Below are 27,923 nucleotides of genomic sequence, written 5' to 3'. Positions count from 1 at the left end.
TCTGGGGCAGTGGGCGACCACAGTGCAGCGTCTTGGGATTCTTCATTCTCCAGAACTGAGCCATAACCGTGCTCAGTACCGCCAAGCTAAAAGGAAAAGCCCATTATGTTTTAGGAACTCAACTAGACAAAGGGACAACATGCAAACTCCACATAAAATCACAATAAGATTTCTGAACAAAAAACTTAATTTTTTACTGCAGCTATCAAAAGTAGTCAGACTCCAGACAGACAGGAACAACACGTTTTTTATTTATAATGCAAACTGCAACATATGAATTATATTATTTACCCAAAGGAGCAGGAGAAAGGTCCTATACCCGTGGCATTAGTCACACTGTGTTAATCTAAGTCCAACACAATTATATTTTCCATTCTGAGTTTGAAAGGAAGTCCACCCTCAAACAAAATGTACATCCCTCAAGATGCAGGACAAAATACACCCTCCATCTTTCGGTCCAACGTCGAGATCTCCACAGACAGCGCAAAGAAAACCCTGACTTCAAAACCGGGTCAGAGGCTTTTAAAAGGTGCACTGAGTAACTTTTTTGGTGAATTTTAGCTTATTCATCTCCATGGAGACAAGCAGGTGACAGCAATAGGTCAAGTTCTATCTCAGATCCATGGAGAAGTGATCTCCTGATAGTAAGAATGTATGTTTTCAAAAGGTTTTGAGCAATAAAAACACCTGTAAATGAGTAAATGCAAGAAAGTTATTTATCACTTCTTTCTTGTCAAACTGTGGAACATTTCAGAAAAAAACACTATCATCTCCATGGAGTCAAGCAGGTGGCTGCAGGCAAACCCTCCACCAGAAAAGTTACATAGTGCATCTTTAGGGACTAGGCAAAATATTAGTGCAAACCCTATGCACAATGGGTCACTACTTTAAATTACAAGTAGTGTCAACAAATTCACCCAAATCGTTAAATATCAAACAATTGATAAAGTTAATTTCATGTGTTGGGTTTTGACAAAGGCCTCTGAAGGAATCGATAGCAGAACTGAACAAAAGTTGCTCAGTTTTTGCAAGGATAAATAATATTTACAAGACAAAGAAAAAAGTCCACAATATATTGATTTGGAGAAAAAGAATAGCTCAAAATATTTTTAAAAAGATGCCAAACTCTTTTGGTTCAAAAGTTCAAAAAAGCGCTGCAAACATCTCTCTTGCCTTTCTGTACATCAAGTCTTGGAAAGTTAAAGAGAAAGGGGTTAGTTCAGTTGATTGTATGGCTAAAAAAAATTGCCAGGGAGGAGACAAAATACAGTGATATAGAGAGGAGTCTGTTCTGGAAAAGTTTTGAAGTAGCACCATGTTCACAGCAGGGGGCGCACACTGGGTCAGGGGTCAGGAGGTCAGGAGGTCAGGGGTGAGAGTTCATTTGCCCCGGTCGTAGTCGGGTTGTGTGCAGCTTATACAGATATAGTCCTCACTCTCGGCTCGTTCAGACGACAGACCCACACACACCTGATGGAACCACTGATTACAGCTGCCGTCGCACTGCACCCAGTTCACCTGAAACACAGGAGGGGACCGGTGTCATTAAACTGTATTATATTATACTAGCATAGATATTACATACATAGAGTATAGTATAGAGTAGCATTATAGACATTGAACCATATCTTGCAAGCCTAGAACTTTTTTTAAACAACATAGTTACTATTAATAGGCCCATGTCACCATGATTACTATATCAATTATTCGTTTAATAAATTATAGATGGAAAGATAATTTTTGGGGTTCAATATTTATCATGTATAATTATATTTGCTAAATATTTTGCAATATAATAAGATTTGAACTGTAGAAGTTTGAATTATAAACTTCTATGACTCATTAAAGATCCAAACCAACTACTTCAGTGCTGCATTCTGTTATTTATTGCAGAATTGATTTATTGTTTATAACAATATCATGCATTTAGAATTTTTTTTAGGGATAATTTTGCTTTATGGTTCAGTTTCAATATTATTGTTTATATATCACACTTCAAAATTTGTTATTGTGACAGGCTTAACTATACAGTATTTATTTGCTTGTACAAAATGTACAGAAAGAAAAAAAAACATGTTTGTTCAAGACTTCTTTGCAAATAGTTATGACACAAAAATGTATGTATAATGTTTATGTACTGAAAGGTGCTCTATCTAACTTTTCTAGAGTGGGATCCACCACCTGCTTGTTTCCATGGAGATGTTATTGCTTTTCCTGATATGTATATGTTATATGTTATATGTTGATATTCTGTGAGCAGCCTCGTCTCTCCACAGCACTGACCTGCCACCTGCCTAAATGCTACATTGTGGAACATTATAGGCAAAGCAATTCCATCTCTATGGCAACGAGCAAGTGGCAAATGCTCCATCAAAAATATGACATTGTACACCCCCTAAATTTATTGTTATGGGCCTTTTATGTGGCTTATGTACCTCATCTCCCTCTGGCTCCCTGCACCACGGCGCTGCACACAGAGAGTAGTCCTCCTCAGACTCTGAAGGAGCCGGGTCAGAGCTGTGGACCGGGGAACAGCTGCCTCTACGGCTCTCCTCCCTCCTCTCCTCTCTCCGCTCTTCTCTCCTCTCTTCTCTTCTTTCTTTACTCCTCTTTGACTTCTTTTTACGAGATTTCTTGGCTTTTTCGCTGAGCTGAGAGTCAGAGCTGTCCTTACGCTTTTTGGTCCGTTTGCTCTGACTGCTTTCTTTTGATGGACTGGAGCCTCCATTCTGAAATGAAAAGCACACTGAGAACGTTGTTGCTTGAACACATTATTATAAGATAAAGTAGGTTAGTTTCCTGGAAGGTGAAATTTTCTTTACCCAATGGAGCCAATGGAGCTCTGAGTTGAGGGAAAAATGAGTCTCTGACAGATACTTGGATTTTATAGAACTATAGTTACAATTATGGCTCTCATTTTCATATAAACACTACTCTAACACATATGGCATATTTTATAAAGTATCATTCACTATATGTACCATGCTCCAAAAATTTGAAGTAATTTACCATAAATCTGTTCCATTTTGAAATTATATTGAATGAATCAAACCTGTACTAGACTGCCCCAGATTAAATGTTGCTCTTGTTTACCATATACGCACATTATTAATACCAATACAGGTGTAGCAGTACCTTGGTGTGCTGTGGGCTCCTCTTGTGGTGATGGTGGTGCTCTCTCTCGGGACTGTGTTTGGGGGAGGGCACAGGGGGTGGGCTCAGTTTGTACAGTAAATATTTGTGAAGTTGCTCCGTCTCTGGGAGAGTCACCTGCAGAAGGAAGCCCTCCACGAGAAGCTCATCCAACTCAGACGGAAGAGCTGAGAAGAAACAGGATTTATTTGGGATTTGGTAATCAGTAACATGTACTTTAAAGAGTAGTTTCATAACATTGTTGCTATATAAACTGACAAAACAAAATTATGTAAACAAACTTAGTGCCGGTCATGTAATTACATTAATGTAACTTTTACTTTGTACCAGTCTTTATTACGGCCCACTGCAATATGAGGAGCAGACTGAAAACAATAACATACTGAAATACCAAGTTCTAGTTCATCCCTCCTGACTACTGGGATTCATAAAACAGTAGTATTGATCATATTTAAACAAATTTACTGTCTTGCTCAGGCTTGCCCTCCCAAAATTTTAATCAGTAATTTCAGAAAAAACCTTCTGGTTCCTTCTCGTTCGTACTTTTTAGGAACCAGAGCAGCAATGTTAAAGCAGTGTTGCACTCACCATGCAGTGGAATAGAGGGGTGCTCTGTGTAGAAAGGTGACCCGTGTCGTTCCCAGTCTGAACGTGAGGGCAACCGGTGGCTCCCTCTCACCTGAAGAAACAAACAAAAATATAAATATAACTTTTGGATCTTGTCCCATTTTTGCTCCATTTTGATTTAAGCGTCAAATCAAAAACTGGGTCTGAGGGTGCACTCACACTTGGGCCCAGTTTAGCCCAAGCAGATTTGATTTTGTCCTGTTCTAGTCCTGGTTTAGCTCAGAGCCAAAATTGGCATTAGTCAACTACTCTTCTGGTTCTACTCCACAGTCCCTTTTAGTATGTTGTATTCATTTTATTTAGTTTTTGAATTGATGCACAGGTCTGTAGTTAAAAAAAAAAAAAGAAAAAAAAAGAGTAGAGAAATGTTCTTGCCAACTACAGCCCTACACTTCAATGATATTTTACACCGAGTTGTTTTTACCTTCCCCAGTCTCTCCAGCAGTCCGTCTGAGCAGGCCTGTTGGACTTTGTGTTGCCATCGGACCGTCCTCTCAATCAGGAATCTCAGAGCGTCTCCTTCGGGCAGCCTCACTCTGATCCTCTGCAGCGATGCCAGCAGAGGGAGCACTTTGTCCAGAGGAGGTTTCCTGGATCTTTGGCAAAACGGGCAGAACCAGGCATCTTCGTGCTCCGCTCCCTCTGCCTGCTCCGCCCACTCCACCCGCACACAACCGCAGTGAAACAGCTCTCTGCACAGCTCGCACCGCACCATAGCTCCAGAGGGGGGCTTCTGGCACACGCAGACGCCCAGAGAACTGCAGTCTTCAGCTGTAGAAAAGCGGGACTCGTTGGAAGTCCGGAGCGCCAAAAGCAGCTCCATCTCCGTGTGGTGGACTTCTGCCAGAGTTGCCATCTGAAAAGGGAGATAAATGGGGATCAGGGGTGGATGGTATTGACAAAAATTAATATAATTATCATGAGAGGCCTAATTTTGGCTGCAGACACTCACCGCAGAGGCCGAGTCTTTGCTTTCTGACAGAGCCTTCCCCACGTCGCACACAGAGTCCAGCCTCGACGGGCTCCTTTTACTCAAAGGTGATGTTTCTTTTCCTTTTTTAGACTTTGACCTCAAGAGTCCAGGGCCCACATCACAGCGAGGACAGAGCACCTGAAGCACATATGAAGGTCAGTCAGCTTTGTATTTTAGAATAAACTAGATTATTCACAGACTGATACAAACCTGCAAAAATTATCTAGACTAATTTCTTTATCACTTACAAAGATTTCACTACTTTCAAGACATTTCTGACAGATTGGATATGATTACATTTTTTTTTTGGCATTAAGTGGTCTATTCCTTAGAAATGAAAAAAAAAACAAACAAAAAAAACAAAACTGAACGTGTGGATTTACTTAATGTTTCCCTGTCCAACTACAGCAACTACAAACTATAAATCAGATGACACATCTAAAAAGTGACTCTTCTAATCACTCTTACATACTTAATTGATTAACTACTTGAATTCAGAGGTTAGTAGAGGAGACAAAAAGACAGTTCTGTTACTTTAAAAGAACATAACATTAATAGAAGTAATCTCCTTCATAAAGCCTTCAGATTCCATTTTTACCTCGAGCAGAGAGTAGTGTGAGTTTCGTAGGAGGAAGGTTTTGGCTGCGCTCTCCTTCCACGTCTGGACGTCACTGACCAGAGCCTCCAGTCGACTCAGAGGGTCCAGTTTGACCGGGATTGACTCCGCCCTCTGCACCAGGTCCAACAGGCTCTCCAGCACCGGGATACGTCCACCCAGCTTTGAAGAACAACCAAGTATTAAACATTTACACCTTACAATTTTGCATAAATTAATTCATTACATACTCTGGTGGCACTATAGCTGCTTACCACTACAATCACACACATATCACATTCATACCAGACAAGGTGGATCCAGTGCCTTCCTTAACGACACAAAAACAGTTTGCAATAGAGCCACTGATACCCCACTGTGGCATCTAGTATTACAAGCAGTCTTCCATCCAAATACTAACTAGGTCAGAAAAAATCTTCAAAAATCAGACGAGATCAGGCATTGACAAGGAGGTATAAGGTGATCCTCATCACATTACCTGTAGTGCCTCTGCCTCCTGTATCCAGCTCTTCGCCTTCTCCACAACGTCCTTCAGCTCCAGACAGTTGGGCAGAAATGCAGGAATGTTCTCCACTTCCTGCAGCGCCCCCTCTAGGTCCTCCAGGCTCTGGAATGGCCTGAAACCACATCAGCTTTGTCAATAAGTCAGTGGTGCCTAAATGATGGATCAAGGCATTTTCATTGTCCTTCACACCTTGTGTTGAATTATCTTAAACTATTAATTTAAGTAATTCTTCCACTGTAATTCCAATAACATCAAACTGCATACAGATCTAAAATAGATGCCTAAAGCCTACTTAAAGAAGTAGGTATTGATCACCGCCCTGTGGCCCCTTGCTGGGACTTGGTTTAAAATGGACACCACTGACCAAAGTTATAAATGCTCTGACACAGTGTACATGGTTAAGTGATTGGGAGAAACTGAGCACTGTGATTAAACATTTTGCAAACTCTCGGGGAACATTTCATTTCCGCACAAGAGTTTAATAAAGTAGTCCATCAATCATCTTTTCCTGGTCTAGCGCTCTTGTCTCACAGCAAGATGGTCCTTGGTTCAATTCCTAACCACTCTGTTTCTCAGCTTTTTGCACCTTAGCTGGCAAAGATCTAGTTCCCGCACAGAAAAAAATCTTTGCGTTTGTTATTTGTCATGGTTAAACAGACCTGTTCTCCATGAACCCGAGTGCTCTCTCTTCCCACTGCTCGGACACAGTGAGCAGCTCCTGCAGTCGGGCCATGGCCTTCTCCACGGAGCCGTGTGGAGCCAGCCCCACGCCCTGATCGATCAGCCTCCTCATGGTGTCCAGACACAGAGCCTCAGGGTGAGAGCTCTCCTGGGCCACGGCCTCCAGCCACCGCGCCTGTTCCAGCCTCTCCCTAAGCACCGGCCTCTGTGGAAGGTCCACATCCAGACCCAGACTCAGGTCCAGCAGGTCCTGTAGCTCCGAGGGGCTGGGGGAGTCTGCAGACAGGAGCTGAGCACTGCGCTGCTCGAAATCCTCCACACGCGTCAACAGATCCTGAAGGAGAAAGGCAAGGGAGAGGGAGATTTTTAAAGGCGTTGTACTTGATTTCTATTTTTAAAAAACGTCACTTTCCTAACACATTCTAAGCATCCTAACCTAGCAATGTGATGAGTTTATAAAGAACTTTTCACAGCTCTCAGAGACCAGAGTGGAGTTTTTTCTATTACAACACTGTTTACACGGTTAGCAGCATTTTTCAGTTTATTTTTGTATGGCCCAAAATCACAATCTACTTGAGGGGCTTCATAAAACTGTTCATTTAACCCACAGAAAGTTAGAAAAATCGGTGAAATAGTCATTGGTCAAAAACAGACCACATCCACCAACATTTACAGGAAAAACTTTTACAACCTTTATTGCCTTCATGATGCTAAAAGCAGTATTACATAAAAAAATGAATGTAACAAACTCACCCTGAGCAGTGGGGCCTGTCTGATGTTACAGGGCAGAGCGTCCAACTGTCGAACGAACGACCGCAGCTCCTCCACCGTCAGCTCATTCTGGCTCTGAGATTTACCGCCACAAGAACGAAACCTGCAATAAAACAGAAAGATTATACATTATATTCAAACAGAAGGATTATATTCAGGCTAGACGTGTGTTTTGTTCATTATTATTACAGCATACAGGACACAGGACGTACCTGGTTTGGCGTTTGCCGTTGAGGAGTTGTTGAGCCATCACAGCCACTTTGTCAGCCTCTGAGGCGATGGTCTTCAGCTGTTCCTGGAGGTTTTTATCGGGAAAAAATCCAGTTTCTGCCAACTCCACCAGACTGTGCAGCTCCTCCAGGCCTGAGGGGAGTGCAAAGGATTATTAACACATGAAATCAGTAAAAAATAATAAACACAAAGAAAACGAAAGTTATGAATGTAACTCAAGAATCTATCAAAATAACTGCATAGAGTATTGCTGCTTAGAGCTGTCTCGAGTTGGATTAGTGATATGACAACAAAAAAATCCCTCCTGCCCAGAATTTTTTTTTCTCAGAGTGCAATGTAATCACAAACTGCTCGTGTTCAGCTGACAGTGCACCTACAGGTTTCACAAAAGTCGTATTTTGTGGCAATTGCCCATTTTCAGATCATAAACTTTTTTTCAGCTCACAATCCGTTTGTTGTCTTAAAACCTGGATGTACCTAGCCACTAAAGGCTAAACTAGCGACATGCGACATTGAGCACGGTCCATTAACTTCAGTTGGTGGCCATATTTCCCCGGGGCTTGATGTAACTACAATTCGATGAATCCAGGATGATGTTAGTAGGGATGAAACTCAGCATATTCAGTTTAAGTGTATGAAAATATGAATTCTTACTTCTTTTATTAGTTTCTTTCTTCTCCACGATCTCAGTCGCATCTCGAAGCCAGTTCTTGTAGGATTCTGCACGATGCTTCACTGCCGCAGCCATTGGGTAGAGCTCCTCCAGTGTGAACTTATAACTGAGAAAATACATTTACAAACATCATGAATACATTATTGTGCAACAAGAGAATGGCAGATTAGCAATACATCGTGCAGCCGTATTGTGTAAAGTATCAATATCAAAATACTGACAATAGTCGATATTGCAACATACCAAATATAACACAAATATTTATTTAATGTTAAATACAGCAGATTTTATTCATGAGTTTCCTAATCTAGGAATAAATCAAGACAGTTTTAGACTTGTTTTGTTTCACTAGAAAATTAAAGCATGTATTTTTTTGTTTTACTATAAACTATATAAAAAACAATATTAAAATATAGATATTGCAGTTCTTCACAAACCCATTGTACATCGGAAATTTTTCCGTGCAGCCCTATTATGCAACGATGCTGAAACCAACGTGTATGCCCTAAATCAAAACAGAATTCCAGTTTTGTTTATTTTATAAATACTGACTGTAGTGTGAGTGCATGGATGGGGCACTGGCACAGCTCCTGCAGGTGGTACAAACAAACCATCTTCTTGGGGCAGCAGTCACAGGTGAGCCCCGACAGGAAACAGGTGGTGAGGCATCGGGTGCACTGGCGCTCCTCATCTGGGAGCAGCTCGAAGTCCACCTGCCGGGAACGAACTACCCCCTAGAGAGAGGGAGGGCAACAAGAGTTTGTTAGGAGGGGTGAAGGAAGAGGGGCCCTGTTTACAGCAAAATTTCTCCTTTATCTGATTTTTAGAAGACGTGCAAACCACAAGATCTGATCAGAAAGAAAAGAGCTGATTTTGCTGTTTACATGTTTACAATATGAAAACTACTTTTTAGTCAACTAAAAAGTACTTTTCATATTGGCATGCAACTTCATAATAAAAATAGTACAGCTATGAGAAATAAATGTACATAATATTCTGCAAAGTATTCTTGAATGTATGTTACTAAAAATATTAATGTTATAGTCATTAGCTCAATATTATTTCAGTGTAAGTATTGGCATTAATAAATAATGCTTTGGGGCTCATAGACTTGTAATCTGAAATGCCAAATGAAATGGTTAAATTAATTTGTGAAGATTTAAACCTCAAACTCCATTAGGCCAGGGGAATATGCTGACAAATTGTGAGATAAAAACGTATATGATTAAAAAAAACAGCCAAGAATAACTTATGTTCATATTTTGCCACTCACAAGTTTAGTGATCTTCTTCCTGAGATCCTCCTCCTCCTGGACCATGTCTTGAACCTCTTTAGTCAAAACTGAGGCCAGATTGACCTCCATGGTGGCGGCCTTCACAGCCATGTTACAGACCATCTCATCGTGAGAGAACACACAGTATCTCCTCAGCTGCCGATAGTGATCAATACAACTGCGGCCAATTGGCATCTGGAAGAAAGAGGCCAGTTTAGAACTTATATATATATATATATATATATATATACTAGAGCAGTATTACCATAATTTATAGATTATATAACGGAGCATGAAGCACTTCATTGAACTGTAGTTCAGTATGTTATTTTGATCGAGTACTCTTCCTTACCCAGTCCATGGTGCAGAAGTTGACGGCCTCAGCGAAGTTGAAGCCCTGGTTGAACCCACTGTGATACGCCCTGGGGAAAGTAATCACAAACTCTCCCGCACACTGGTTTGTCCGAAAGATCTGGAAAGGTCAGAAAATCAATTTTAAGTGTAAACGTCTAAAGAGCTGTGAAATTATTAATAATGTTTGGTTTCAATTCAATTGCAATTAAATCTGTCCATTTCAAACTAGAGCATTCAGAATTCAGATCAGAATTAGACTCACCGGGACACCGTGGTTCATGAGCGTGTTGGGATTCATGATGGTGACCAGCTGATGCAGCAGATCAGGCTGAGACTCAAACAGCTCCGGGGCCAGTTTCTTCATCACAGCCTCGAGGTGCTCAGCCGCATAACCGGGAGCGCCATACCATGTCTTCGGCTCGCCCCTGAAATGACAACAAACACTAACTGTTTAGGGCACACCCGAGCATTTTAGGGCCCATCACCCATTTTAATTTGGCCCTCACATATTTTTGATAATTCTCACAGCATAATACATTACAGAAGCCACAATTTTATAGAAATTTGCTTAGGAGCATTTGTTACACAAATTATCACGTTGGTCCGGCCCCTCCACATATGCCTGATTTAAAGAAATAGACATGGGCCTATAATAAAAGTGAAAGCATCTGCTAAGTAAACGTCCATGTATTTACCAGTGCAGGTAGTTGATGGAGTAGCTCCAGTGGTCCTCGATGTGCCAACAGAAGGAGGAGAAGCACATGCCCACATAGAGCCAGGGCAGCTTCATGCCGCAGATGTCGGCTGTGATGTGGGTCAAAACCGAGGCATCCAGAACGGGCATGTTATTCAGGTTCCAACCGCTGCTCAGGTAATGCTGAAAGAGTCACACTGATCAGTTACACAGGAGAGCAGGAGACAAAGGGTCAGGAATACAAAAACAGTATCAGGTGAGATGTGGCAGAAAGGGAGAATAAATATAAAATTAGGAAACAATTATTTTATATATTCCATTTTTCAATTGCTTTATCTTTGTGATAACATTTTTTCTTTATATATCCAGACCTTGCATCACTGCTCTTGTGGTTAGAAACTTAACTGCATTTCAGTTTTTTTTCTCTTAGTTGTCTATTCCTTATGCATGATTTTTTTTCATGAACATATTTCAATGTATTATATTGTGTTAAGGGAGGAAAAATACAAAAAGCTGTGACGTCTCTGCCTTTGACACAATAAGCTGTGCTGCAGCTGTGTTCCATACCTCATCCTCTGCAGTGACCTGGAAGTGTCCGTTCTTCACTGGAAAACCAGAGCCAAACTCTTTGGAGGCAATATCGGCTCCGTACTCCACCGTCACGTCCTCCTCGATCGTACTCACCAGACGCCAAAACTCCTTCTCCACCAACTCCGTCGGCACCATCTACAGGACAAAAAGACAATTTAAAACACACAAATTTAAGTAAACAAGGAATTAAAAAAGTGCTGTAACTAGTTCTGTTTTTCATGTTTTAAAAGTAAAAATCTGGTCATTTTAACAGTTGCAGTGGTCAGACCTTTTATAGCATCCAATAATTCACCACAATGAGTTTAAAGCAACTTCCACACCACTGCCAACAACAAGGAGCCTGCTAAGGCTGCTAAGCCTGCGGATCCAGCCTTACTTCCTGGTTTGCGGCCAGTAAAAATGCTTTGTTATTAGATGCACATAGCTTAAAATGACACCACTCTGAGCTGGTTTTACAACATATCTGTACTATAGCATTACATGAAAATAATTGGCTATAACCTCTTTACCATTTATTTATTTTATTTTATATTTTACACACTATAGTGGAGTTTTGAATTGCCTTTTCACTATTGCAGGACAACACAATTCTCTTTCTCCTAATTCTAATCTTTTACCTATGATTTATTTTCAAAATGTGTCAAATGTAACTCACGTGAACAGGCATGTTGAAATAGTCTGACTTGAATGAATCGGCCATGTCTCCAAAGGCCTGCAGTGTGTAGCTCCTGCTCGCCTGCTCGAACCCAAACGCCGCCTGAGGTTTCCCACACTCCTACAACACAAATATACAAGGAGTGACTTCAGTTTTTAAAAAATATAACAGCTGTGTTTCTCAATCTGTGGTACATGCTCTTTCAGGTGGTACTTGGACAGCTCCTCGGTTTGTGGGTTAGCCTAATTTAAAAACCCATTATATTTTTTATGTATTGGGTTTATTTGAATAGGGACGGATAATAAAAAAAAACAAAAAAAAAACTAACTTAGCAGTCTAATGATCAATCTTTTTGTCCTCCCCTGAATCATATTTGTCAAGAACTGCAGAGGAAATTACATAGTCCACTTTTAGACCTGGGTTTGCCCTAGATTAGACCTGGAATAGTCCTGTTATATACTTGGTTTAGATCTGGTAGTCCTCGGAAAGCCAAATCTTTTCTTTTGCGGTACTTGGTGTGCTTTCACAAAGGGTGTGTTTGCACTTTTTTACACCAAGTGCCACAAAAGGATTCAGGTGCCAGACAGGGTGCGGTTTTGCCCCCAATTACCAGTCTGCATGTTCTCTAGGGGCTGTAGTGGGGACATGTCCTTCAGGGGGCAGTATACGCACCTGAGCGAGGCACTTGGGGCACCTCCAATCTCCTCGTGGGACTTCATGGAGCGGTGGGATGAGACAAAACGTGTGGTAACTGTCATCACAGCCATCGCACAGAAGAAGACGATCTTCTGCGTTTCCTTGTCCACAAACCAGGCACATGTACTGGTCCACCTGCAGGGGGCGACACAAAGAATGAAGGGGATATGAACGAATGAATTTAGACACAGATGCACATGAACTTAATATGCCAGCAAACAGCCTCAACATGCATATGCTGATGTTAGCATAAAAGCATAAGTATAAGAAGATCATCTATTCACAGCTGGTTTAATTTAAACCTTTTTTGTCTTCTTACAACTTACAATTTCCTCACTCCCACAGACAAACCAAAGCACCGGACCTCGGGGGAACGAGCATTCGCCACTGCTGGCCCCACCCACTGGAACCTTCTCTCCCTTCACATTAGAAACTCAGACTCCCCAGTTGCTTTTTTTTTTTTAACTGTAAAAAATCCATCTGTTTCACATCACAGACAATCTCCATTAATGTCTGTTAATTTTAGTTTATTTTACAGTACTCTAGTGTGTTTTCTTGCTTATGTAAAGTGTTTTGAGTCTCTCTTCAAAAGTGCTATATAAAATGTATGTATAATTTTTTTTTTTTTTTTTGTAATTTTTATTTGTCTTTTTGTATGTATTTTTTATGTTATATCTAAAATAAAAATAATACATTTATTAAAAGTATAAAAAATATATAAAATAAATATGTTTATTTTTATATTTTTATTATATTTTATTATGTACTACTTCACTACTACTACTTTATAGGAAACACATAATTCAAAAATGGTCTTGATTATGAGTTTTTCCACTCAGAATACATGGTCATGAGGAAGGGCTTAAGGAACCTGAAGGATTAGACTATTATGCATGATTAAAACGTACTTTATTTGATGGTTTGTTGATGGTGTTCAAAGCAGCTTCATCAATGTCAGTTGGCTCCTCGGGCTCCTCCTTTATCTCCATCATCGCCATTCTCGCTGGAAGAAAATGCATTTCAATTTTTAATAACCTTCTTTAGACTTTATTCCCTTCAAAAAAGTTGGAAAAGTTCTAAATCTGTAAATAAATAATACATGAGCACTTACTTTGTTCTCGTTTGACCGGAAAGGTTCCCATCCTCCTCATCCTCAGAGCTGGACGAGCATCACAGATTTCTCCAGGTTCAATTTTGATTTTCTGTGAAGTGAATATTAAAAAACATTTTAGTGGCACACAAACAAAACTAAACAAAGTCACGGCATACAACCAAGATAAGGCGAGATCATGGGGCGTAAGTGATTTCACTGTTGATAAATTCAGTTGATGAGACTCAACACACAACTCTACCACTTAATAGTTTTGACAGACTCTTTGTACCTTTGAAAATACTTTATAACCTCAATAACATCACTCTGCATTGTAATACAGACCTACAATGAATGTTTAATGGTAGAAATACTTAAAGTACACACAAAGTACTGACAATGATCATTTAGGTCCATTCAAAAGGAAGCCTGAAGGCCAACAAAAAAGTTTTAAGGTACACATTTGGTCCCTGGGCCTCAGTTTGGACATCCATCCCTGCACTATTCACCTTGTTGCCACCGCTACCATCATTTAGGTTGTATTATTTTCCATGGGGCTGCCAATCTTGACAGCATTTAAGACTTGACAGACTACAAAGCCATTTCTCCAACAGAATCGGCGCATTGTTGGTCATATGAACACTGAACATTTTACACTAATCAACCCACTTTATATCATATTTTAGCAGCAAAACTTTTCTCAAATTCTAAATCTATCCTAATATAGGTCCTATATTACGCAAATTGACTCTTGTGAGCTTAAAACCATGTTATAATGGTGTTACCTCCGCAAAAACAGACCTGTCGTTGTGTTTTGTTTCTTTCACACATTTGAGTAACACTTTATTAGTCTGTCTACATCTCCATAGCTCAAAATGCTCTGTTCCTCACTGTGACATCATGTAGTGGGTTTTCAAGTTAATATCTACTTTTTACTTTCTGTTCAGTAGAGATGGGAAATTCCAGGGCTGAAATTATCCAAAGGATTCTAGTGAAGGTGTGTGGAGGTGCATGACATCACAAGGAGTTTTCCGGTTTGGGAGAAGTACTCAGCCTAAATATGCAGAGTTTGTGTATTAAACATGTGTGAATAAAACAAAACAACTCCAGGTATGTTTGTGAAGAGGAAACATTATAATATAGATGAAAAAAATAGGCCCTTAAATGAATGGGATTCCCGCTTAACCGGAAATGCCACCACAAAGAACATTCGGTGTAGTAGTCAAAAGTGGGCAGGGCAGATACACTGGCAGTAAACATCATACAAAAGAAGACATGAAATAAACATGCTTAAACCCACCTCAGCCCTCATGCGTTTGGCCCTACGTGCGATGGTGCAGGTCTCTTGGGGCTGCACTAACTGCCTCTGTGGGATGTCGTGGGGCGTGTACTCCTGGTCCTTTGTGTCATTCGTCAAACTCGCCTTCTGCAAAAACACAAAAGGTCAATCTTTACAGCGGTGAACACAGGTACATTTTAAACATGATGGACTGCACAATTTGTCAAAAGCATTCATTCTAACTGTTGTACGGAAAACTGGTTTCACTTTGCAATGAAATATGAACTGATATGAAAACCTCACCCATACTGATAAGCAACAGTGCGTGGGAAGCATCATGAATCATGGACTATTGAAGCCATTGTAATTGTATTTTGATAATCCTAACTATCATTTGCTTTATACAGAATAATAATGCCAATGTGGTTGTTATATGATGTCTTTGGCAAACACTTTAAAAGGTCCTATATTACATAAAACAGATTCTTTTGAGCTTTAAGTTATGTTATATTGTTGTTGCCTCACCAAAAACATGCCGAGTTGTGTTTTGTTTCATTCACACATGTTTAACTGTATAACCACATGACATCACAAGGTGGAACAGACAGAAGAACTAAAATATATGCAGGATTTGTGTGTTAAACATGTGTGAATAAAATAAAACAACTCCAGCTGTGTTTGTGATGAGGATACAGCATTATAACATAGATTAGAAAATAGCATAATATGGGCCCTTTAAATATAAATGTCCAAAAAGAATAACACAATTTTCACTCACTGTTGCCAACTTATCAAATAACATTGTGGAGATGTGTTGACCCCAATAAGATTTAATATAAGAGACAGATGGAGGGTTTGTACCGGGAGGTTGGACCCGGTCTGGAACAGGTTATAAGGGTACAGGATCCTCTCGTAGTGAGCTCTGAGGTGGGACCCGATGGCTTTACCCGCAGCAAACCCCATCTTCACTGAAATCTTAGACCAACGACGATCTCTGCAAACCACCTCGAAACCCCCCTCCTCGTGTACCAACTGTAGAGAGAACGGGAGAGAGGGCGAGAAAGAGGAAGAGACAGAGATAGAGACAGAGAGATAGAGACAGAGACAGAAAGAGAGGCAGAAAGAGACACAGGGAAAGAAAGACACAGAGAGAGCCAGAGGGAGGAAGATAAAGAGCGAGAGAGAGAGAGAGAGGGTGAGAGAGGAAGAGGGAAAGTGAAAGAGGGAAGAAGAGTGGAAGAAAGAGAGGAAATTGAAACATTGTGCTTGTAATCAATAATTTATAAAGAAAACCAATCATCTTGTTTTATATACATTTTATAATTCAAATGTATTAAACTACAAGATTTCTTTTGTTTCCTACTTGCCTCAGTTAAAACAACACTGTGTAAGCTTCTAGTAGTACATCACGTATAGACAGAAAAGGGAGATGGCAAGAGAAAGCCACTTCAGGACTTTCACCATGGAGACAGATACGTTTTATGATTTGTGATGTGAACCCATAAAAGTTATTTTTTTTATTTTAGCTCTAGACTGTTCAATATTGTTTGAGAAATAAAAGGCAAAAACGCTCCATGTTCCAGAGTGTACGGTTGTGTTTAATTTGATACAGTAAAACACATGAATATTTGTGTGGGACTGACCTTGTTGAGTTGGTACAGGTCCAGTATCTTTCTTTCCACATGAGGAATTTTCAGGGTCGATCCTTGAAGTTCCCAAAACTTTGCAATTTGATCCAAGAAGTTCAGTTTGACTCTGGTCTGAGCCTGCAACCACAGGGGGCAGCAGTGAGTTACATTTACTCAGGTTTATGAATACTTTTATCACACCATACAAGTGCTGATTTTCGGAGATAGTCCTCTATGCCTACGTAAGGAAGCAAAAGGCTTTATGTGGACTTTCACATATATGTGTTTCAGAAAAAGTTGAAAATATAAGCTTAATTCAGATATTACACCTTAGTAGTTTTTAGTAAAAATGTTTTTATACTAACTAAGTGATTATTTGCATCACTGCTTTTTCCTTTTGGTTGACCTTTTTTTTTTTTGAGCGTAACATTCCTCTTATTTAAGTATAGGTTTTGCGTTCTCATTCCAAAGCGGCCTAGTCACCTCTTAGCCTTAGACCTGGGAGAGTTCACAAACTGATGTCAAGTAATGTCTTCTTCCCGGCGGAGACAGGAGACAAAGGCAAAACCTGTTGGGCACTTCAGATGTTCTTGGTTGCCCACTTCTTTCTATCCAACAATTTCTTGTGTCATACATGACTTGACAGACGTGATGGTGGATCTCTTCCAGACTTTGTTCTGTAGTTTCATTGAGTCTGCGTTTCCCATTTTGTCTCAAACCATGATGTGCATTGTGCCTTCTCTTGAGGAGTAGCCATTTTTTATAGGTTAATTCAAAAGGACGTCTCTTTAAGTCAACAGGATGCCTGACATAAAAATGCTATGTTAACTTGTATAACCACTGAATACAATAGAACAAATCTAAATAAAATATCTTATCAATTGCCTTTGTTATAAAATGTTTAAACTGTAAAAAAGAAGACGCGCTCTATTTATCTGTAGATCTGTTGTGGTGTAATCCGAAACCCAGCAAATTCTCACTTGGTTTTCAGATGTGTCTGTTTAAACACAAACTGAGAAAACACATAGGCAGAGGGACTAGAGAAAAACATCACAATATATCTTGGATATTTTTAATATATGAAAAGTTCCGCCTATCTCAGTATTAGGACCAAACATATTTTCCATTTGAATGTTATACCTCCAGCTCGTTGAGTCGCTGGATTCTCGGTGTGAACTTGAGTCGGTCGACGTCGCAGGCAAAAGGAGGCTGCCATTCCTGAAAGAGAACATTTGGGAAAGTTTAAACAGAAGCTTAAGTCAACACCGAAAACAAATGTCACAGAGGCATTGTGGGTAGTTTAGATGAAGAGAGGAGAGGTTTATATAATAGAGGAGATGGAAAAAGAGAGAAAGAAGGAGGGGAGAGACTGAGGCTGTGATCACACTTGCTCTGGTTTGAGCCCGCTCGAGTCCTGCTCGAGTCCTGCTCGAGTCCTGCTCGAGTCCTGCTCGAGTCCTGCTCGAGTCCTGCTCGAGTCCTGCTCGAGTCCTGCTCGAGTCCTGCTCGAGTCCTGCTCGAGTCCTGCTCGAGTCCTGCTCGAGTCCTGCTCGAGTCCTGCTCGAGTCCTGCTCGAGTCCTGCTCGAGTCCTGCTCGAGTCCTGCTCGAGTCCTGCTCGAGTCCTGGTGTAGACTTGGTTTGCTCCACACAAGTCACAAGATGTGTGAAACATACAGAATTCATTTTGTTCAAACTGTGGCGATCACAGGGGAATAAAGATGTATGAGCTTGTGCAAATAGTTACCTGAACCTGGGACCCCATACTGCAAGATATGTTTAAAGCCATACTGTGAATCATACAAGTCAAAGCAATAACATCTCCACAGAAACAAGCAGGTGGTATATCTTCCACTAGAAAAGCTACATGGTGCAAATTTAAAATATCTTATGTTAGACAAAATGGACTTTTGTGAGCTCCAAACCATGTTATAATGTTACCTCCTCAAAAACATGCCTGGAGTTGTGTTTTGTATCATTCACACATGTTTGAAGATGTAGATGGACTAATAAAGGATTGCTCAAAGCTCAAACGTTCCATTCCACCTTGTGATGTCATGAAGCGGTAGGTTTCAATTTAACAGCTATATTTTACCTTTAGTTTGGTAGAGATTGACAATTCCTTTTTTTCTTTTTTTTTTTGTAATAAATGTCTTAGAGGTGAAATAGCAAAGAGCCATGGGATTTACTCTCAGCTTTGGAGTTCCAAGTTCACTGTTGCATCCTTTCTTGTCCCAGGGACTATTGAAGTGACTGAGGGGTTTTCAAGGATGCCAGAGATTGACAATTCCAGGTCTGAAATGATTCTAGTGAACCTCGTGGAGCACTTCCTGTATTACCACATGATATCACAAGATAAAACAGAGTGTTTTCTGTTTGAAGAAGAACCCATTCTAAATAAGCAGGGTTTGTGAATGAAACAAAACACAACTCCGAGTATATTTGTGATGAGGAAACAACATTATAACATAGATCAGGAAATGGCATAATATGGGCCCTGTAAAGTAATGCGTTTAACTTCTTCCTACCCATTTTTAGACACCTTCAACATTTAAAACACAGCAGCTCAAACCAACAGGAAGTGAGTAGTTTGCTAATGTTTAACTCAAATGACCTCATTTATGTACACTCAGCATTGAAATACACTACCATTTTTTGCATAACATTTAAACAGTACAACGTGTAAGGCCACATGGGAATATAAAAAGAACTATTATTTAATGTTGCAAATCACATTCTGTTGGTCTAAATAAAGGGTGTTTTTTTCATTATGTTGAATATCAAGTCTATTCTGTTCTGTCGTATTGAAATTTTAACAGTGTGACGACACTAAAACCATAGACAAGAATGCAGTGAACACACCAAAGTATGTGTCTCCATAGGGGGCAAGAAATGTGTGACCAAAACAAAGTGACTTTCAATATGTTTTTCTCATTAGTTCAAAGAGATCTGGAGTCTAACCCACAACCCCCTCAAAGAGAGAAGACAGGATAACCACTCTGCCAAAATAACACAGAGAGCACATGCACACTCTAGCCAAAGATTATCCTGAGAATTTAACCAGCAACCAACTAAACCAACCACTCTACCGCACTGCATACAATAGTTTTAAGAATAAACTACTTATCCAGATTACTACCACTCGTAACTGTGACCTTTACGTGCCTATGAAACTTGAGGTTATAATTGAACCAAAATATTTGAAATTCTGTGTAAAAATACTGGAGAGTTTTTGAGTTTGAGAGTAGCATCAAGGCCAAATGAAACTAAAAAAGATTAGATTCTCTTCCCAAAAACAGTGGAATCATTGTACACAGAGACAGAGAGTAAGAAGTTGCATTTAAACAGTTATATTTGGTTGAACATATTCTTAAAGAGGGGGTATTACCACTATGGGGTATTAATTCTTCACGCATAACATAATTTGATCGCCAGGTTAAATTGATATTGCATAGTACCCCTTCTTTAAATAAATACATTGCATTACTGCTGTGATGTATTTAAATGCACCACAATAGTATTTAAAATTGACTTAAGTGAGCTTTAAGTCATGTTGTAATGCTGCTACCTTGTCAGAAACATACCTGGAGTTGTGTTTTGTTCCATTCACACATGTTTTGAGTAACCGTTAATTATTAATCTGTACCATCTCCAAAGCTCAAAATGCTCTGTCCCACCTTGTGATTTCATGTAGTGGTAGTTTTCACATTAGCAGCTCCTTTTACCTTTAGTTCAGTAGAGATTAGCAATTCCAGGCCTGAAATAATCCAAATTATTCTAGTGAAGGTGTATGGAGTTTAAAAACACTGGAGTACTTCCTGTTTTACCATATGACATCACAAGGTGGAACAGAGTGTTTTCAGTTTGAGATGCAATATATAATATATGCAGGGTTTGTGTGTGAAACATGTGAGAATGAAATAAAATTCCAAGTAAGTGTAATATGGGCACGCAAATTATATTTTCTTGCATCAATTCTCAAGAGTATGTTTTGGATACACAGAAAAGCTACAAACTAAACTACCAAGTAATATGTAGAGGAGGGTGAATTAAAATTTTGCGTGAAATAACAGCATTAGAAGAGACAGTATATTTTGTGCTTTTAATGTACTTTTGGCCAAAACAGGACATATTAAGTAAGGTTACACATCATGAACTAGTTACAATAACAAGTAATGGATTTGAACTATGAACTACTTTATATGCAATATTTACACATTTCAAAACAAAATTGAATAACCATATAATTTCAACCAATATTTAATACAGTTTTGAGTTTGGTAAAAAGTGACTGGATTAGATTAGATGTTTTTATACAGTAAAGACCTACAACATTACTTTAATTGTATTAAATATCAGACAAATGTGAAATTACTATAGAATTACCCAAATACCACTTTAAACTGTATTTGTTTTATGAGCATCTTATGATAAAGAAAAAACTCGATAATGTGATAATCTGCCTAACTCTACTCAGTTTAATTTGGTTAGGCATTATATTAGGCATTGGCACAACCCAATTGTTGACACGTCGGCCGCTCTGATACCCAAGATCTGAACAAACCACAATGCAAATTCAGAACAGGAAAGGGAAACTGTAACCAACCAGCGACAGCATTTTAACCTTTTAAATACAAACCAATCGTCTGAACAGCTGTTACTCTCAGACAAAAAGATGATTTGAATAAGTTTCACCAACATACTTTTTGAATTTGTTTTGGCTTGGGACTAGAAACAACTCTGAATAATACACAGGCCTATCTCAATAACACATTTTGCAGAGTTGAAGTGCGATCTATTGCTTAATAATATATAATAAATGATAATACTGAAACCAACTTATGCAACTGACACAACAACCCTAAAGTACAATTTTCCCAAAAAACTACACAAAAATAGATCAATTGAATAAAAGACTTTAGTAGTTAGTGTGTATTTATAATGAGATATACAAGCTATTTATTCAAGCCTCCACAGATCAAACGTAATCGTAGAACAGGAAAAATATCAAAAAGTTCCCAAAAAGTCCCCAAAAAGTCCCCAAAGTAAATACTCACCCCAAAAAATGATCGTTCCATCTGCCATATACTGAATGAGAAGTCGATATAGTAGATATTGTGAAGGGCCTAGTAATACTGGGTCTGAACTTTGAAAAAAAAAAAAAATGTATTAACTTTGTGGAAATGTATTTTTAAACTGATTTGCCAATTTTGTGTAACAATATGAGCCTTTAACGGAAAGAACATCTCAGTGTTTCTGCATTTAAAGATGCAATATGCAACTTTCCTGGTGGAGAATATGCCACTTGCTTGTCTGGAGACTGTTGTCATATTGTGGAACACCACCAACATCACAAACTAATAGGGTGTTTTTCTTGCTTGAAATAGACACATTCTTACTGTAAGATGCATCGCCTCTGCACAGATCTGACCTGTAACTTGGTCTAGTAACGTCACCCGCTTGGAGAGGGATACGTTTAATGCCATACTGTGGAAAATGTGGTGGCAAATCTACCAGAAAACATAAGTGTCGCTTTAAATCCGCCTGATTTGAAGTAGAGGTGGGGCAGCATATATTGTGTTGGTTTTGTATTTTGTGTGCAACGATGACACAATTTCTTTTGGATTTATTTCAGAGAAGGATTAGGTGCTAGTCTTGTCACGATAGTAAAATTTCAAACTCGATTTCGATACTCAAAGCGTTTTTTAATTATCATTGTAGTATTGGAATCGGTTTTAGACAATGTAATGCGATTTTCAACGTTAAATGGGAGTACCTTTTTATATTCCCATGTGGCCTTATATCTGTGTAATCCCTCAGTGGTCCATGGGTGTATACTAGTCTGTGTCTTATATTTGACTCAAGATCATTCTAAATCTTCAGGAAACGTTCACTTCTGTCCTGTGAATGTGACTTTTTAGTATCAATACCTGCTCAAATGAGTATCTAGTTTCGATAAGCATCTGATTTTTGATACTTTTACAACCCTATTAGGCTCCATGGTGACTATAATTTGGATTATTGCACATCTCAACTTCGGCGTGTAATTAGGTCCCTGAGGGGCCACTGTTTCGCAGACTTCAGCTGTCTTTTATTGGCTGTAAACTGGCGGCAAATTAAAAGAAGAAAAATATCACTCGCTCATTTAAAGACGGGTCATTACTTTGTGCCACTTTGATTTTGCAGATCCCCATTTAGATCTATTTTTGGAGTAAATATCTCACTTATTGAGTAACAATAGGTCTGAAAGATTAATCTCAACCCAAACGAAATGGCAGTTTTTAAAGTATCACCATTTCCTGTCTTATTCTGCATAAAAACTTCTGTGTTTAAAGTGTAAAATCTGAACAGAATATTATTATTAAAACATAAAACACCACCTTATCTAACAGTAAACAGAAGTACTTTATATGTTTAAAATCACACTGGGCAACGTATTGGTATTACACAGTGTATTTCTTGTCCTATTTTAGACAATGGGGAGATATTTGAATCACAGAGGACCATGTCTCTTATTGAGAAGCTTTAAGCCTAGTGAGCTTTTTGAGTTTGCATGTTCTGTTCCTGCTTCACTTAATGTAAAACTCAGAGCAGGGCTGGATAAGGTATGAGGACTGTTCTACCATTTTGGCTACAAGAATGTTACTTTCCCCAAATACTTTATATCATCAGAGTTAATAAATTGGATATTGTGTCCAGACAGTTATTCCAATAAAATATTATAGGCTCTGGGCACAATAGCGCCTGACGACCTCACTGTTGGTGTCACTACTTCCTGCCCAATTTTATCTCTATGGGTTTTTTGCCAATTTACACTCAAATTAATATTTAAAGATCAGGCGGTGGACAGGGAGCTGCTAAAGTGAATACTTCACCAGAGAACACTTTTGTGTTTAGAAAGAGAGATGTTTGTGTCTCAAGGCTAACACTATCGCTTTTGAGGCATTATAAATATGAAAAAACAGCACAGCAAACTTTACATATAAAAATAATTGGGTAGTCTTTATTTTAATTCACTTGAAATTTAATAGGTTGTTTATTTTATGTTTTATTTTTAATAAAAGTGACTTAGCTTTGAGACTGAGGCTGTTAGCAGAGCCCATTTTATGTTGATGTAATTGGAAGGACAAAACATTAAAAGACACCAGATTTTGTGAACCATTTAAGAGGAATTTGTGGGGCAAGACTGAAAACTTAGGAGGGCAAAAAATAAAAACTTGTATTTGTATTAGGCAGTAGGTTTGAATGGGTGGGTACAAACTGTCTGTAGCTAGAGCCGGAAATACAAATCATCTCATATTGTCAACATTGTAAACTCACAGTGGGAAGAATAACCAGAACTTTCACTCAAGCAAAAGTACAGATTACACTAGGTCTCACGATAACGCATTTTAAAGTGTGATATATTGCCGAAGTAAATATAGATACAAAGGATAATATTGAAACCAAACCATAAAGCAAAATTATTCACAAAACTATTCGATATGCACAAAACCTTCAAAGAATAAACCACATAAATGGGAAAAACTAAATCAGATCTAACACAGGATTGGTTCTAGTTGGCTGAGTTTGAGTGGGTAGAAAATTTAAGAGGGCAAATATCAAGATTTATAAACATATTTGTATTGTTAAATATAGTTGAGCTGTATAAATGAAAAGTCCAAGAATTATTGTTCCATTTATAATATATTGAACGACAATTCGATATAATGATATAGACTGTGACAGGTCTATAAACATATTACTCAAGTAGGTGGGAAAAAAATCTAACTACGGAATCTAAAACTACTCAAGTAAAATCTGGTACTAAATGTAACCGCATACTACCGTTATGCTCCAGGTACATTAAAAAACAGCTACTTCCTCTTTTGTCCAACCAGAGAAACAAGAGAAAATGAAAGATGAAGTGAAGGTTTGTGTTAAAAATACCCACAGCAGCAGCAGCAGCCTACATCCACACAAAGACCCACTGATATAAACATGGCTTCAGGCAAAAACAATGGATAAATGAGGCTTAGGGCCAATAGTTTCAACTCGGAAACATTTCAAAATAAAAGATCAGAAAGGACACTTGGAGCTTATATTAATGTGAAATTCATTCAGAGCTAATTTGTATTGTCCATGCCTGACCTTATATTGTGAATCACAGGACATTAAAAGTATTGCTCCATTTGAAGAACAGATTTAAACAACTTAACAACCACAATTCATGTTTTTTTCCCCCTTTTCATCTTTTGTGAAGGCAACGCATAAACTCCAAGACTTTAAATGGCGCATGTCCGGGAGTCAATTTTCTACAAACGAGCTGTAAAATTGCTATAACAGAAGAGATACAATTGGCTTCTTTTAGTAACTGCTCTGTGGTGAGACCGGACAGTTTAATACAGACTTTAACTGACATTCCTTGGCTATAAAGTATGTTAATGAGGTGCTTAAGGTGCAATCAACTCAACAGAATCTCACAGTAGATAGATAATACTACAACAAGTATACTGTCAGTAGTATAAGCGCCTAAGTACTACTGCAACAGCTACTATTCCTATAACACTGCTATGACTACGACTGACTGTTATGACTTCTGCTACTAGTTACTCAAGTAAAAGTACAGCTACCTTACGTATCACATGAAAAAATATACTTAAGTAAAAGTATTGAAGTACCCGTTTAAAAATGTACTTAGATCTGCGTGAAATACTTTGACTTTTTACTCTAATAGAGCTTCAAATAGTGATTTTTATACATGTTTGTGCTGAATTTTGTTCAGCAGAAACAATGGAATCAATTGTCTTTTCTGACTGTTCTTATCTGTATATTTTTCTTTCCTTTAATTATGAAAATGTTAAAAATAAAAAGTACAGATACCATCTCTCAAATGTAGTGAAGTGAAAGTAAAAAGTATCCACTTTAAAATTTACTTTAGTAAGTACAGATACCTTAAATTTGTACTTAACTACTTTTACATTGTTACATTCCACCACTGACCACTACTACGACCAACAACTACTTCCACTGCACTTTAAATAGTACTTCAGATTGAGTATTTAAACATTTAGTTGAAGCTATAATTTCTGCCAGTGCCAACAAACAAGTCCATTAATGGACAAGACTGAGAAGTGATCACAAACCTGTTAAACTAATTTCTTGTAATTCTACCAATGATTTATGTTTTAAAACAATACAGCTTGTAAACACTTTTTGGACATTGGTACTGGTGCTCTTCTACTGGGGTTTATGGTGAGATCTACAAGATTCAAAATATCCCCAAAAGACTTTAAAGCATGATGTCTACTTTCTAAAATCAATGGTACAACTGAAACAGCAAAGCCAAACATGAATATATGTAACTGAAGGTGCAATGTTAGACTCGTGGTGTGCGCAATAAAGATTTAAACGCTTTTTCAGAGCAGGAAGAGGGACTGGTAAACATTGGTGAGTCGTGTCTTTTGTGTAGGACAGGCCTCTGGTGCCGTATGTACACCCAGCTCCCTTTGTGCCCCTATCTCTGTCCATTATCAGACAATGTGGGCAAACAGGGCGCAAGAATCCAACTACTTTTCAACAAAGTATTGTTTGGATTGAATTTAACGCAAGATTACGCGTCACAGTGCACCTTATGGCACAATGCCCAATCAATAATGTAATACTTGGACATATATTTGAAATTTAAGAGTTGATATTCTTTCGTGTAATGTGTTAGTTTATGGTAAATTGAGTGTGATTTGCATCGTGGACACACCCTTTGAACAGTCTTTCCCATCGCGACATTTCAGAATAAGGTCGCGTCACGGTATTAATAGCCTACGTGAGACAATTTATCATCTTTTCTAGTTTAATCGAAATCATACCACCATAAAATCTGAAATGGGAAAGCCAATACTATGAGAAACTACCCACCTAATGCGATAAAAGTACTAATTAAACAGACAATACGCAAGTTGTTTTGTGCGTAATTTAGTGCGCAATTCTTGCATTCCAACTCCAGAAACGTTAAAATCACGATTAAGTCAAATTTCATGTAAAAAAAAAATAAAAATGTTATTAAAACTGAAATAATCTATGTGAAATTGGAGTGTCCAACGCGCTGCACGGTTGTCTCCATAAATACTGTTTCGTGGGGCACGTACAGACGGCGCTGTGGAGAACTGCGGCTTAAAAAGGCCCTATTTACACGGGCTGCGTTACCTAACACGGTCTAAATCCTTCAAAGGGTTGAGTAGGTCCGCAAAACTGCGCCTCCAAAGTGTTTTAAAGTGCAAATAAAGATGGGTAAGGAAGTTGGCACAAAGAGTTGACCATTTCCGTGCGTCTTCTTTGCCTAAAATGTTGAACCTAAAAAGAATGAACTGATCAAAACTTGGTATTTTAATTGATTTTCAGTAAAATAAAGTGAGTTTGGTGTATTGTTGTTTGAGATGGATGCTGAGGTGGAGGATTTGCCAAACTGTCCCTGAATGGCATTATTGGCTGCATTTGTGTTGGCTGCTGGTTGGAGCAGTGGATCCCAGGCCAAAGCTTGAGCCGCAAACCGCCGCCATGTTGAAACCTGTCTAAAACACAACTTTGCAGCTCTAACATTGACCACTTCGAAAGACAGTGCGCCCCGTCCAGACCCTGGGACACGGGCAGCTTTGGAGGACACGTACCTGCGGCGGGCGGATTTTGCAGATGCCAGTTTTCTCCGCAATGGGTCGTATTTTGTTGATGTAGGCAAACGGATCGGAGAATTCCTCCCAACTGGGCTCAAACACAGGGCACTCCGGGGGTGGAATGAACTCACTCGGAGGCTGAGTCATTGTTGCATCTTTGTGTGACTCCTGATCAAAAATGAGTCGTATTCCCCCGCGCCAATGGACAGCTGTTTCGGTTTATTTTGATTCTTTAGTTCATGTCCACTCTCCACTCATTGAACTCATCGAGTTATCGAGTTGAGACAGGAGGCGGAGACATGCGTGTACCGTCTACTTCCGCAGCATAAAGTAGACCTCACAAAAAGGCCTGTGCTTCACAAAGAGCTTATTCTCTGGGAAAATGCAGGTCAATGCCTAATATAACCTAATATAACCTAATCTCTGCTGTTGTTAGTTTGAGATTTTGTTTGAATTATACAAGCAAAGACAATACGAATTTTCTTTCTTTAAATATTGCAATAGATTTGCCTTGAGCACCCAAAACAAAGAGTGAGAAGTGAACCTTGCAATAAAATAACTATTTACCCAATCAATGAAAATTATCTCTGTTTTGCTAGAGATTTAGATTGAATTATATTTATCTTAAACAAATCAAATTGCTTTCTTAAATATCTGTTTTGGATTAAATCTGAGTGGGAGCCAAACAAAGAATACTAAATTCAACTCTTGGAATAAATACAAGTTTTCCGTCTATACGATGTATAAAAAAATAACCAATAAACGATGAGAAATAAAGTTATTATAGTG

The 27,923-nt window shown here is 38.8% G+C and overlaps 1 protein-coding gene and 1 non-coding gene across 2 annotated transcripts; both read right to left on the bottom strand.

Annotated features, from left to right (window-relative positions):
• Positions 1 to 220: 220 nt before the first annotated feature.
• Positions 221 to 27,469, bottom strand: kdm5ba (lysine (K)-specific demethylase 5Ba). Its single transcript, XM_033966865.2, has 27 exons — positions 27,132 to 27,469; positions 17,631 to 17,708; positions 16,506 to 16,628; positions 15,724 to 15,894; positions 14,884 to 15,009; positions 13,605 to 13,695; positions 13,402 to 13,496; positions 12,470 to 12,628; positions 11,798 to 11,917; positions 11,119 to 11,277; positions 10,553 to 10,734; positions 10,120 to 10,282; positions 9,856 to 9,975; positions 9,504 to 9,698; positions 8,783 to 8,964; positions 8,212 to 8,336; positions 7,539 to 7,689; positions 7,309 to 7,429; positions 6,534 to 6,889; positions 5,848 to 5,986; positions 5,352 to 5,531; positions 4,733 to 4,891; positions 4,205 to 4,636; positions 3,742 to 3,832; positions 3,136 to 3,320; positions 2,436 to 2,729; positions 221 to 1,518 (listed from the first exon to the last, which is right to left on the bottom strand). Exons 1-27 carry the CDS (start codon positions 27,279 to 27,281, stop codon positions 1,381 to 1,383), a joined length of 4,485 nt encoding a protein of 1,494 aa, XP_033822756.1. The 5' UTR covers positions 27,282 to 27,469; the 3' UTR covers positions 221 to 1,380.
• Positions 18,636 to 18,764, bottom strand: LOC117371721 (small nucleolar RNA SNORA14). Its single transcript, XR_004541473.1, has one exon. It is a non-coding gene; the product is annotated as a small nucleolar RNA SNORA14 (small nucleolar RNA).
• Positions 27,470 to 27,923: the final 454 nt, after the last annotated feature.

The sequence above is a fragment of the Periophthalmus magnuspinnatus genome, chromosome 5 (assembly GCF_009829125.3).
Source record: "Periophthalmus magnuspinnatus isolate fPerMag1 chromosome 5, fPerMag1.2.pri, whole genome shotgun sequence".
NCBI lineage: Eukaryota > Metazoa > Chordata > Actinopteri > Gobiiformes > Gobiidae > Periophthalmus > Periophthalmus magnuspinnatus.
Note: the sequence above shows the minus strand (reverse complement) of the source record. Positions and strands in the feature narration are given on the sequence as shown.